This window comes from Carassius carassius, chromosome 47 (genome assembly GCF_963082965.1).
Source record: "Carassius carassius chromosome 47, fCarCar2.1, whole genome shotgun sequence".
NCBI lineage: Eukaryota > Metazoa > Chordata > Actinopteri > Cypriniformes > Cyprinidae > Carassius > Carassius carassius.
Window position 1 is genome coordinate 9,158,620 of NC_081801.1, and position 14,018 is coordinate 9,172,637.

Below are 14,018 nucleotides of genomic sequence, written 5' to 3' on the forward strand. Positions count from 1 at the left end.
TACTGATATTGCTGGTTGCAGTCCATATGACAGAAGAGCAGTGACAGGCGAGATTGAGATGCTTCATGACAACATAAGCGCAAGTATTTCATTTGCTGAGGATTATGTGTGTGACATCTAATCGTTCAGACTCAGATGAACGTGAGGTCCAGAAACAGCAGCAACTGAATCGGGACAGCGCTTACTTTTAAATGTTACATGAATTTTTTTTCTTATATTTCAGACTCATAATTAAGTGATCGAGTTTGTGCTTGCTGAATACCATAACAACAACTGTTTTTAATATTAATTTCACGTGAGCGCACCATGTTAAAATTTATTTTAAAGCTTGCGTTACTGTTATTTTTTTCTGCTTCTTGCTGTTATTTTTTTGGAATGCATTAGAGAAATAAAGTTATTTACGCTCCGTTTTGGACTTGTTTGTACAAACGAGCACAATGTTGCTGATGGTTATAGCGTTGAGCCTATCCTGTGCAGAAGGTAAGCCATTCCTCTCGTATCCGTCATTTCCTGCTGTTGGACATTTCTATATAATTTCAAATAAATTCTGTATAATTTAATTTAATATCTTGCTTCAGATTATTCGGGTAGAGATGGACTTCACTGCTGTTGTTTGGCCACAATTAGCCATGTCCTCTCATTTATCATGAAAGATTTCAGAATCAACAGTATGAGTGCATGAGTGGAAAGACCTGTGAAAATGTTTGCATTAATATCAGTTATGTGCATATTTAAATTGTAACCTGAGTTGTGAACTTTATTGGAAGTAACTTTTTGTAAGTGCATTTAGGCGAGCATCATTAATATAAATGTTTATTTGGATTCATTTGGCTATTAATATTGTTTTGCATAAAAAGTAATTATAGATTTAATTAGAATGTGCTTATATAATTACCTGCAGAATGCAAATAGCTGCTTAGGTATTACTTTAAGTGGATTGTTAGATAGTGGAATTAAAACTTTATCACATATAATTTGAAGTCAATGCTATGGTTTTAATAATGAAACCGAGAGGAAAGGATTTTTTTTTTTTCAAATTGTCTTGATTCACACTGAATAAAACCTTACTTGGAAAGCTCCTAATTTGAAAATGATGTGCTGTGGAGTTTTTAGAAATGCCAAAAGCAGCAAATAGCCAGGCCTGTCATCAGTGCAGAGGCTGAGTGCTAGTTTGAGCTGTGCAAACTCATTCATGTTTGGCCTAATGTTCCTAGACATTGCAGAGACACTAGTCCATTTTTCCCCTCAGGCTCAGCCATTAACCTACTTTGAGAAATCACTTTCACACATGAGATTCCTAGTCTGAGATGCAAATTTATTGTTTATTTGACATCTACTGTTTTCAATAGGAGTCAATAGGATGCCAGTAGAACAAATCATCATATTGATTAGCGCCCTATAGCTTGAAAGACAGAGATAACCTGTGTAACAGACTGGAAAAAGCTGAAACATAAAAAAAGTATTAGTTTAAGAGTATTTCTTATTTGACTGGACTCTTATGTCAGTTAGGTTTGCTATAGTATACCTAAAACATAAATGAAGATATATTTAAAAAAATGGACAGAAGTGAGGGACTGAATTCATACAATTTTCTGTATAATATAATTGTATTTCTTCCCAATGATCTTCTCTAAGAACTATGCAGATTTATAATGCTTAAAATGTCCACTTGTGGACTCTGCTCACTGCCTTAACCGTATTTACACATGCTCTTTTTTTAATTGGAAGTTGATTATCTTCAAGTGTTTTATACTCTATTTTATAACCCGCTCACAGTGTCTGGATAAAACAAAGAAATTCTTCTAGTTACATACTGTATATCAGGGCCCGTATTCATAAAGATTCTAAGAATCCTCTCAGAAAACTCTTAATTTAGCTTAAAAACTTTTACGTAGGAGTCTTAGCTTAAGAGCGATTCGGGACCGATCTGAGAGCAACTCTGAGTAAGGAAAAGACAAAAACTTTCATCTTAGTGAGGAGGCGGGGTTGACCCCATTGGTATGTATGACACAATCTTTTGAAGACTGTGATTGGTTGGTTGTCCAAGAAGGAAAAAAAGAGTGATTTTAAGTATAGGGTCTATTTTAAGTCTCACTTTGAATTTACATGCATCATTTTTCCTATTTGACCGTTCTCTCTCTCTCTCTCTCTCTCTCTCTCTCACACACACACACACACACACACACACACACACACACACACACACACACACACACACACACACACACACACACACACACACAAACACACACACACACATTATATGTGTGTATGTAAATCCTTTTTTTATTTACCATGCTTTTAATTTCCTATAAGGTATTTGATTGGCTTAGAATAATAAAAAATGTTCCACTCTTTCCAATTACAGTGATTGCTGTCCTATTTAAGTGGCGGTTTGAATGTTGGTTTGAATGTATCAAACATGGAATCAAAACCAAGAAGGGCGAGAAAGCCAAACTGGACAGAGGAACCGTGTTTACTGTTAGCCCAGTTAGTGGGTGAACACAAGGCCATTCTTAAAGGAAAATTCGGGCCGGGTGTCACAGCAAGGGACAAGAAGCAGACATGGGAGCGTTATAGCACAAACTATTAACGGTTCATTCCCCCTGCTTTTGCGCACCTATAAGCCTGCTATATTCATAAATGCAGTTTTTTGAGCCTGAAAGGTGGGAATGTCCAGTGGAAACGAAATGAACTGCGACACAATAAGATGTTCTGAAAGTGCTGTAATTGTTTGTGTGATCACTCTGCTTACAGAAGGTTGTGATTAAGCATTAAGATTCTTTTTGCATTAAGATTCTTTATGAATACGGGCCCAGGTGTGCAAGAACAAATGCAGCAGATAAAACCACATTGTAAGCTAAAAAGCAAAAGCTTTTATTTAGAAGCTAACAAGAAGCTCTCTGGTTACCTCTTTGTTAGCCCTTAGTCATTTTTCTTGTATCACTGAACATTTTAATTGGCATTTTTTGGCATGTATATAAATATTTTATAGTTTATAAATTACATATTTTTTATTGATATAGCATACAGGCTTTTCTGTATTTTAGAAAAAGATTAAAACAATTAAACGATGTCTATAGTACAAAATCAGATCTTGATCTGACTATGATCTGTCCTGTGACAGATGGGTTTGACTCAACTCTGCTTATATCAAAAGAAAATGGAGTGTGAAAAATCAGATCAATTAAAAACTCAAACCAATTTGTTCTTTGAACCTGACCTCTAGTATACTTGGATACCCTTGCAAACATAATATGTGGGTTATTTCAGTAAAATCTATATTTTAAACATAAACAGATATCATCAAGGTTTTTCTCAAGCTGTTGTTGCCTCACTTGAAGGATCTTCTTTTAGGAATAGTAATCACATATCAAACGTATCCAGTATGACACATGGACCAGCGTTTGACAAACTCCTTCAAAAACGTACTCGGTTACTTACGTAACCTCGGTTCTCTCTAGAAGAGGGAACGAGTACTGCGTCTTAGCTAAGACGCTACGGGAAAGTCTCTTTTCACGAAATACTGAAGCAAAAAATTATCCTTAATTTTGAATTTTTGTAAAGCGCATTTGCAGCAGTACACAGCCATAGGCGAGACGGCTCACTCGCTCATTGGCTGCTTCTGCAGCAAGTGCACAGCCTATCGAGCACAGGCTGATGCAATATCAGACCAATTAGGACGCTTCGCGCCCATCACGCCACTTCCCGCCGAAACGGGTGTGGCCCAACCCTATACAAGGAGCTCGAAAAGGCTGACTCACCTGATTTATTTCATCGCCGAAGCGAACCAGAGTGAATCGTACACACGGCAGGGAACGCAGTACTCGTTCCCTCTTCTAGAGGGAGTACGTTCTCTTACGAGAGTTCTCTCGTACTGCGTCTTAGCTAAGACGCTACGGGAACCCCATGTAAAACGCCGTGCGCGCAGGGATCACACACCAATAAACCTGAAGCAACGCCCAGCATTTACAGTGCACAGTCACCCGAGGAACTCACAGAGAGCCCAGGACAAGAGAGGGGGAACAGCCTTCCGTCCCATATCTAGTGGCACCCGTAGATGCGGCAATACAACCATCACACAGTCGAGGCAAGGCCTGACCAATGTGGCAATCCGGGTCTTACACAATACTGCCCATGTAACAGTCGGTAGCGCATAACGCTCACAAACTCAGAATTCCCATCAGGGCCCTGATTCGGTTACACCGACAGCAGCCTTGCTTGCAAGGCGGGAACCTCCAGGTTATAAAACCTGATAAATGTAGACAGCGAGGCCCAACCTGCTGCCATACAAATATCCTGCAAGGAGACCCCAGTAGACCACGCCCACGACGAGGCGACGCCTCTTGTGGAGTGTGCTCTGACGCCCAGCGGGCACTGAAGGCCCTTGGAAGCGTAAGCTAACGCTATGGCGTCCATCTGGATAGAGTCTATCTCGAAACAGCCATTCCCTTGGAACGTCCACTGAATGAGACAAACAGCTGCTCAGTCTGTCGAAAAACAGCAGAGCGAGACACATGAGCTCTTAAAACCCTAACAGGGCAAAGAACAACAAGAATACCGTCTTGAACGACAGATGTTGGAGGCTAATCGATTGGATAGGCTCAAAGGGGGAACCCTTCATGGCCTCCAAAACCGTCGCGAGGTCCCATACAGGGACTGACGGAGGTCTGGGAGGATTCAGCCTCCTAGCCCCTCTAAGGAAGCGGATGACCAAATCGTTCCTTCCTATTGACTGACCCAGCGCCGTTTCAGAAAACGCTGCGATGGCCGCCACATAGACTTTGAGCATGGATGGGGCTCTGCCCTTATCCAACAGCTCCTGCAGGAAGGAGAGAACCTCCGTCACCTCACAACTAAGGGGTGAACATTCCCGAGCTGTACACCAGCTGGAGAACACCGACCACTTCGATGCATAGACCCGTTGCGTCAACGGAGCCCTAGCCTGAGTGATAGTATTTAGCACTCCCACTGAGAGATTAGCGGGTAACCGTTGAGCGCCCACACATGGAGGGACCACAACTCCTGTTGAGGGTGCTACAAGCAGTATGGAACATCTCGTTTCTCTCACCCATTCTATCACCTGCGGAAGGAGGGAGACGGGAGGGAAAGCATAAAGCGGGCAGCACGGCCATCTCTGTGACAGCGCGCTTTCGTTCTTGGAAAAGAACGCGGGGCAGTGATCGTTTTTGTGGGACGCGAAAAGGTCCACCTCCGCCCTGCCAAATCTCTCCCACAACAGCCGGACTGTTTGCGTGTGTAGAGACCATTCGCCCATGGGAATGTTGTTTCTGGACAGCCTGTCTGGCCCCAGATTCTGTAGCCCAGGCACATGCACTGCTCTCAGCGAGCGCAAGTTGCACTGAGCCCAAACCAGGAGGCGTTCCGTCAGCCTGTACAGGTTTCGGGACCCGAGACCGCTCTGGTGATTTATGTAGGACACCACAGACATGTTGTCCGAACGGACCAAGACGTGGTGGCCTTTGATTTGGGGACAAAAACGCGTCATCGCGTTCTCCACTGCCAACATTTCCAGACAGTTGATATGTTGGAGCTTTTCCCGTTCTGACCACAGGCCAAAGGACGGTCTGCCCTCGAGCAGCGCTCCCCATCCCGGCGTGGAGGCGTCCGTCGACACCATCTTCACTGTCGAGGAAGTCCCCAGGCTTACACCTGATTGGTACCAGTCGATCTCTGTCCAGGGTTTCAGGGCTGTAACGCAGCCTTGATTGACCCTGAGACGCAGTCGACCAGATATCCACGCTCCGCGCGGTACCCGCGCTTTCAGTCAGAACTGTAGGGGGCGCATGCGGAGCAGGCCCAGCTGCAGAACCGGAGATGCTGAGGCCATGAGACCCAGCATCCTCTGACATTCTCTGAGCGAAACGGTCATGCCGCAGCGGAGAGAATTCGCCGCGCACCGAATGCTCAACGCGCGCTGTGGTGACAGCCGCGCCGTCATGGAACGCGAATCCAGAGCTAAACCCAAGAACAGTATCGTCTGACTGAGGTTCAGCGAACTCTTCGCCCAGTTGACACTGAGACCGAGTCTCTTGAGGTGATCGAGTAGAACGGCCCTGTGCTCCACGAGCTCCCCCCGTGATTGAGCCAGAATTAGCCAGTCGTCCAAATAGTTCAGCACTCGCATGCCTCTGAGTCTGAGAGGAGCGAGCGCTGCGTCCATGCACCTCGTAAACGTACGAGGAGCTACGGACAAGCCGAATGGCAGGACTGTAAACTGGTATGCCTGGCCTTCGAAGGCGAATCTCAAATATCGCCTGTGATTTGACGCTATCTGTATTTGAAAATACGCGTCCTTCAGATCTATTGACATGAACCAGTCTCCTCTGCGAATATGCGCGAGGAGCTTCCTGGTCGTAAGCATTCTGTAACTGCGTTTCATCAATGCCCTGTTCAGCTGTCTTAGATCCAGTATGGGCCTGAGACCCCCGTCTCTCTTGGGCACCAGAAGATATCTGCTGTACAGCCCCCCCTCGCTTTGAGCTTGAGACACAGGCTCTATAGCCCCTTTGCTCAACAGTTTTGATATTTCGGCCCGAAGTAGGTGTGCTACTTCTGTTTTTACCGTGGTTTCGACGCGCGCTAGAAAGCGCGGAGGGCGTCGAGAAAACTGTAGCGAGTAGCCTCTCTTTATAATGCCTAGCACCCAATCCGCAACCCCTGTAAGCGCTGACCATGCATCAGCATGAATGGCTAAGGGCTGGATGCGAAGCGCGCTCTGTTGTCTGGGCAACGGCGGCGCTTCGGTGTGCTGCAACATGGGCGTCGCGCCTGTGGCATTTGAGGCGGGGAGCGCGCTGATCACAGCGGGCAGATCGCTCCTCCTCGACCCCGTCTCGGCGCTTAACCAATCGAGGGAGGGCTGAGCGGGTCCCATGGGACTCATGATGTCTGCGAGTAACTGTGGGCTGCAAATGTGCACATTTACTGCTTTTGACTCGCTGTCTGCCTGGGCAGATCGTACGAGCACGGGCTTCATTTTTACAGAAACCACGCGCCGTGTGTGACATAGTGTTTGTGGGCACTGAGGAGTGGGCACGTTTACTATGTGGTGCGTGTGACCGATCTGATTCGATCTTATAGGTGCGAGCCCTGTGTGCAGGGCTGTGCTTATATGCGGAGATGGGCACTGAGGAGTGGGCATCGTCACAACATTTATAGCACCAACGGCCGTGGCCGGTACACCAGAAATAACACTCTTTTTGGGAAATATCTGGGTAGCCGTGATAACGGCTTTTGTGTGCAGGCAAGCGGGCACTCGTGCAGGCTTGCGTATTGCAGAAGACGCTGAGACAGTATCTGTCTCTGGAACTGTAACAGCGGCGCGCTTGGGTGAGAGCTCGGCCGCAGCGGAACTCATACACCGGCACTGACCTAGCGGTGCTAGGATGCTTTCGGGGCTTCTGGCTTCACAGCAATCCTCTGCCGCGGCTCCCGCGGTGCAGGGCGACGGCCGAGGAACGCAGCGCGCTCAGACTCCTTGATGTCAGACAGCGTCAGCCACAAATGCCTCTCAGCCACCGTAGCGGAAGCCATAACCCGTCCCATGGCCTGTGCAGTGGACTTAGTAGCACGGAGGGAGAGATCCGAAGCGCTCCTCAGATCCGCGAGACAGATCGCTTCAGGCCCCATCTCCTCCAGCTTGCGGAGGAGATCGCCCTGGAAGATCTGCAGAGTGGCCATGGTGTGCAGCGCAGACGCAGCCTGCCCAGCAGCAGAGAAGATCCGTGCGATCAGCGATGACGTCATGCGGCAGGCTTTGGATGGCAACGCCGCCTTAGTCCGCCGTCCAGCAGAGGGCGGGCAAAGGTGCGCTGCAATAGCCTGTTCCACCGGCGGAAGTGACAGGTAGCCTCTGCTCTTAGCATCGTCCAGTGTGGAGAATGCTGGCGAAACAGATGACCGAACTCTCGCCGAGAAAGGAGCGTTCCAAGCTTTCGCCACTTCTTCGTGAAGCTCAGGAAGAAAGGGGGCGTGCTTTGAGCTGGGAGAAAAACGCTCATCCGGGAGAAAGCTACCATCCATCCGGGAACGAGAAGGAGGCGCTGGAGCAGACCACTCGAGGCCGAGGCTCCTTATCGATATCCGCCCATCTGCTGAGCCTCTGAGCAGAGGGCGCGAGATCCACAGAGCTCGCCCAACCCTCACTGCCCGAAGCAAGCAGAGAGCATGTGTCCTCTTCCTCCGACGCGGCCCTGAGATCCACTTCCTCTGATGACGCGGCGGCAGACAGCGGACGCTGACCATCGGGAAAGGATGCAGGGGAAGCCGGTGAAGCGGAGGGAACCGGCGAGCTCGGCAGAGCTGGAGGCGGTTCCGGAAGGCGCTGCGAGCGGTGCTTTTTACGGCGCTGCGGCGCAGCGAATGATGCTGGCTTTGAGAAGAACGCCCGGCGAGTCCTCAGAGTCACCATAGGCATTAACTCGCAATGAGGGCATCCGCTGTCAGCGAGAGCGAGCGCTGCATGGTCCTCACCCAGGCAGGAGACGCAGATGACGTGACGATCCCCTTCGCTGAGCGGGGCTCTGCACGAGCCGCACGAGGGCATCTTTAAAAAGACGCAGCTCTTTTAGAGTGTATGTCGCAGAGCGAACTCACACAAGGATATAAGGATATTTAAAGGATATGGGCGCCGGACAGCGCAGCAGGAACGGCAGTAGCAGGCGGCGAGGCCAGCAGCTTCCGAATGGCTCGTCCCGCTGATATGCCTCTCAGACGGCGCTTGCTTCCTCCGTGATCCAGCGGTGCGTGAGCTTCGCTGAAGAGATGAAAAATCAGGTGAGTCAGCCTTTTCGAGCTCCTTGTATAGGGTTGGGCCACACCCGTTTCAACGGGAAGTGGCGTGATGGGCGCGAAGCGTCCTAATTGGTCTGATATTGCATCAGCCTGTGCTCGATAGGCTGTGCACTTGCTGCAGAAGCAGCCAATGAGCGTGCGAGCCGTCTGCCTACTGCTGCAAATGCGCTTTACAAAAATTCTAAATTAAGGATAATTTTTTGCTTCAGTATTTCGTGAAAAGAGACTTTTCCCGTAGCGTCTTAGCTAAGACGCAGTACGAGAGAACTCTCGTAAGAGAACACACAGCATGTCAAGATCAACCTTCAGCTTTTCAATGCTGCACTTTAGCAATCAGAACAGAAGGCAGTGTAGCCCTTGCAGCCTGTCAGAAGGTAAAGGTTAAAGCACCTCTCCCAGATGAGTGATTTGACAAGCTGCTTGTCCGGACACACAGTAGACCTGATCAGAGTGATGTTGACTATTTTTGCCTCCCCCTGCGTAGCTTTATTCCAAATCATCCAGCACCAAGAGGGGAAATGTTTTTTTGTGCTATTGAAGTAGCAAAAAGATTTTGTGAGCTTGACACCTATGGAAATGTTCTCTGAAAAGATTATAGACTAGCACATTAGGGAGAGGCTCAAACGGCAACAGAATCATGGGTTTTTGCTGACAGGTTTAGACCAATCATTATTATTATTTTAATTTTTTTACTCTGACTTTGAATGAGGAAGGAACGCCATCTAGCAAATTACTTCTCCAAAATACAACTCTGGAATGTAGCAACAGCAAGAGCACTGAGTTATAGCTTTCTAGAATATATATATATATATATATATATATATATATATATATATATATATATATAATATTTACCAAGCATAATGTTCTGTGAAAATAACCTTGCCTTTTATTAGTACAGTATCCTATAGAACAATCATTTACAACTAGTGGGCAGTGATTCAAAAACGCGTTGGAGTTTAAGACCGGAATAAAATGCAAATATTAAAATTTAACTAACCGTTTAATCATGCTTACTTAGGATAGCAAAATAGATATGCTTTTATAATATCCTATATGTTTATTTTGCCTAAAAGATGTATGCAATTAAAGTGTTTATTTTAAAAAAAAATATTCAAGTTCATCTAAAATAGGCATGTGCCAACATAGGCAGGTTGAACACAAAAATAAACGTCAAGTCAAATCGGGTTCATGAAACAAAACCAGCTGAAAAACAGTTTGAAAATGATTTGAAAATTCATTATGGGGGTCTGTAGGGATATGTGATGTGTACAACATTTACTGGAAAATACCATTAATACTTTATAATCTCTCATATGTATACTCTGTTATGCTTATCTAATTTGATCCATTGTGTCCTCAAGGAATTAAGTTTGTGGGGTTGACAGATGACCCAAGATCCCTGTCCCCTCTCGCTGTTCTTCCAAGTGTGAACTATCAAATCATCAATGCAGACTACCTCCTCCTCAGAGACACCAGTCAGGACGAAATGGACAACTCCAGCCTGCGGGCACAAAGGCAACCTTTCATCCTCACTGGACTCAATGGCCAGCTGGCTATCAATGTCAGCTATGGTCCCATGTCTTTGGAGCAGTCTATACCACTGCATATGATCCACACTGGCCCCAGGATCCGACCATTTATACTGGCCCGTCAAGTAAGATCTTCTACACCTGCCATATATGTGTTGTTTTATGCAACTGGTAATAGAGATGATATGAGCGAGGGGCCGATGCAAAACATCCCAGGGCAGAACGAAGGAGGGTACCTCTGCATTACGGCATATGCCTTCTGGGAATCCAGGGAGGTCAGGGAAAGCTGTGACATCCCAGCAGATGGTGGTTTCTGCTTGGTGCACCTGAAGCCTGAGCCAGGGTGGTTCAACCCTGGAGGTAGCACGTTGAGCTGGGAGCAGAGAGGTGATCAAAGAGGAAATGTTGCAGAACTTTACTACCAAATCAGACCCAGTCCCAGTGGTCAGTGTGTCCCACAGGAGAGCAAGATAAGAAGGGGTCCACAGCGTGGTGAACTGGGACGGCAGATCTATGGTACCTCTATGAAGAGGATTGGGACTGTAAACCTTCTGCGATCACCTCCTGGAAACCCCACGTTTATGAGATTACGTCTTGGAGGAGCTGTCATCATCCAGACATCCTCGAAACCACTGAAGACCACAGACACAGCCACATTCTACGTGTTTCTAACCAGTACATCACCGGTTGAACGTTTCATACTCAGGTTTGTTGAGATCATGCTTGCTTACCTGCCAATTTTGCTTAAAGGGATAGTTAATCAAAAATGATTTACTCGCTTTCATGTTGTTCCAAACCTGCATGAGTTTGTTTCTTCTCAAAAATATCTCTGCAATTTAAAGTAAATAAGATCGCTGCAAAATATGGCATAAACAAGTGTCTGGTAGATCTAACCTGGCTTTCAGACTATAATCATTTCACATGCTTCTATCTGGAAGTCAGCAAAATAATCTGTGCACATAATGTAGTGCTGAGAAATTGGATTTACTCTGTTCAGGATTATATGGTTTTCTCAGATGTCTTCCTGGAAGAGACTTTGGGTCAGGCCAAAATAAGATGAAGAGGAGGTGCGTTGGGGATTGAGATAACAGCGTCCTATTTGGAACAGAAGTGTGGCATGGAGCCAACAGATGTGTCAAACGCCCCAGAAGCTTAGTGCAAATTTAACAAGTATGCAACAATACAGTCATGCCACAATACAGTCATGCCACTTCATAGCCGAGAAAATTTAATGGTCCCACTCAGTGTATAGATTACCAAAATGTAATAACCCTGTGCCGGCTCAGTTCACTTTTCCAACTTGAGGAGTTTCAAAGGCACTCTTCCATAAATGGCAAAATAATGGAGAAATTATTTGGCAGCATTCATTCCTTAACATTGCACTGTTTGTGCGGCTTCTCTCTCCATAAATAATGCATCAACTTAATAGAGCAAGAAAACAAATATCTAATAACTACTTGAGTCCTTTGGGCAGAAGTGAACATATTACAGCGAGAGCTCTATCATACAAAAACACACAGTGCATTCAAGTCTCAACCCACAGCAATGGAGTAAAAACACATAAATGAGTTAATTGGATTTACAGGCATGTTTTGGACCAAAGGTATATTGTTCTTTCCTGTATTGGCAAAGCTGTTATTTTTCTTACAAAGTTTGTTTGCGTTAGTTTGGAAGGCAAGTGAATCTGGGGGGCTGACTGATGAGGTAAATTGTATTCTGACCCATATTGTAAGCCAATAGTCAAAATTCCAAAGTAGTTTAATTTAGATGGTACTGTGGGGTAGAAGGAGGAGAGTGATGGGGTACTGCGCCAGATGACCTGGCCTCCACAGTCACCGGACCTGAACCCAATCGAGATGGTTTAGGGGTGAGCTGGACCGCAGACAGAAGGCAAAAGAACTCCTTCAAGACTGTTGGAAGACCATTTCAGGTGACTACCTCTTGAAGCTCATCAAGAGAATGCCAAGAGTGTGCAAAGCAGTAATCAAAGCAAAAGGTGGCTACTTTGAAGAACCTAGAATATGACATATTTTCAGTTGTTTCACACCTTTTTGTTATGTATATAATTCCATATATAATTCAACATGTGTTAATTCATAGTTTTGATGCCTTCAGTGTGAATCTACAATTTTCATATTCATGAAAATAAAGAAAACACTTTGAATGAGAAGGTGTGTCCAAACTTTTGGTCTGTACTATATATATACATTTGATCGGCAACTGACCTCTATATACCACCTGAGCCCCCAATATCCATGCGGGTCTGATAGGGTTTACTTTGCTCCTGGCCCTGGTTCAAATAGACATTTGCTTTCAGTGTTAGCAATAAAGTGAGGTGAAGGCTGGTATCCCAAAGAGATTGATTTTATCCAGGGAAAAATCTCGGCCCCACTTCTCTCTCCAAGATAGAGTCCAGACCCCTGAGGTTATGATAGATAATCCTCACACTGATTGAAAATTAGTGAAGTCTTTAACCCTTCAGAGATCTGCTCTCTTTTACCCAGAAAGATATTTCAACTGAGGCTGCCTGGTCTGCATAGACAAGCTCAGACAACCATTAGACATCACAAATTATGAAGTGCCATGTCAAGTGCAACACCACCAACATGTTTTCTGTTACTAAAAAAAAACAGTTAATTTAGAAAATAACTTGTTTACATTTACAACCTTCTACATTGCGAGTAAACCACTCGCATAGGCCTATGTGACAAAATTTTACTCTGTGCGACTAAATGTGTATTGTTAACCATTGGCTAATAAATTCTTAGATTTTACTCGCCAGTGTGTGTGTTCGAGGCTATTATAAGATTAGCACAGATATATTTTCACTCGCTGAACACTGACTGAGCGCTTCAGAATTTCGCTCTCCATCAAGCGATCTGTACTTTTTCAGTTCATCTCAATGGACGCAGCGCACCTGTATTTGACATGCTGTAAACTCTGTGTGAAGACGCACGGCGTTGCTTTGCTGATAGCGCTGTTTCTCACACATGCACATAGAGAGAAAGCGAGAGTATTACCACACTGAATAGACGCGCTACATCTAAACTATATTATTTGTTTTATTTTCCTGTCAAAAAATATGGAGTTAATTTAGAATTATTCAACTTTTTCAAACAAGCAGAAGAAATGCCGGTTCCCTTTCGAGAGTACTCTCGTACTGCGTAAGCTAGCTTACGCTATGGGAAAAGGTCCCCTTTTCTCGAGAATATGAAGCCAAAAATTATCCTTAATTTTTAAATAATGTAAAACGCAGTGCTGCAGCACAGCAGACCCAAGCGAAGCGGCTCGCGCGCTTATTGGCTGTGCTGCGGCAACTGCAGCAACCTATGGTGAGGCGGCGGAGAGTAACGAACCAATGGGGGCGCTTCGCGCCCATTGGACGTCAGAGCGCGCCAAAATAGGCGTGGCTGGAACTATATAAGCCACCGCTTCACCATAGGGATCAGATTTCATCTCCTTCAGCGATCTCACCTGCACTTCGCTGTCTTCTCCGGAGAAGCCTCTACACGCCGTCGAAAAGCCTCTCAGCGGGATAGCACTGCAACGCAGATCTGAGGACGCCGGCTCGTGCTTCATCTCGACGCCGCCTTCAGCACTCGCTTCCTGCTGCGCCATCCGGCGTGACTATATCCTTTTCAAAGCTAGTGTGTTTGCCGCTGCATCACA

At 45.8% G+C, this 14,018-nt stretch overlaps 1 protein-coding gene across 1 annotated transcript in view; it reads left to right on the forward strand.

Annotated features, from left to right (window-relative positions):
* The first annotated feature begins 283 nt into the window (after positions 1–283).
* LOC132130807 (transmembrane protein 132D-like) overlaps positions 284–14,018 on the forward strand; it is a 41,791-nt gene continuing 28,056 nt past the window's right edge. The window contains exons 1-2 of the mRNA XM_059542625.1: positions 284–480; positions 10,182–11,055. Of these exons, the coding sequence (XP_059398608.1) occupies positions 438–480; positions 10,182–11,055 (917 nt within the window). The 5' untranslated portion in view covers positions 284–437. The remainder of the gene's footprint in view (positions 481–10,181; positions 11,056–14,018) is intronic.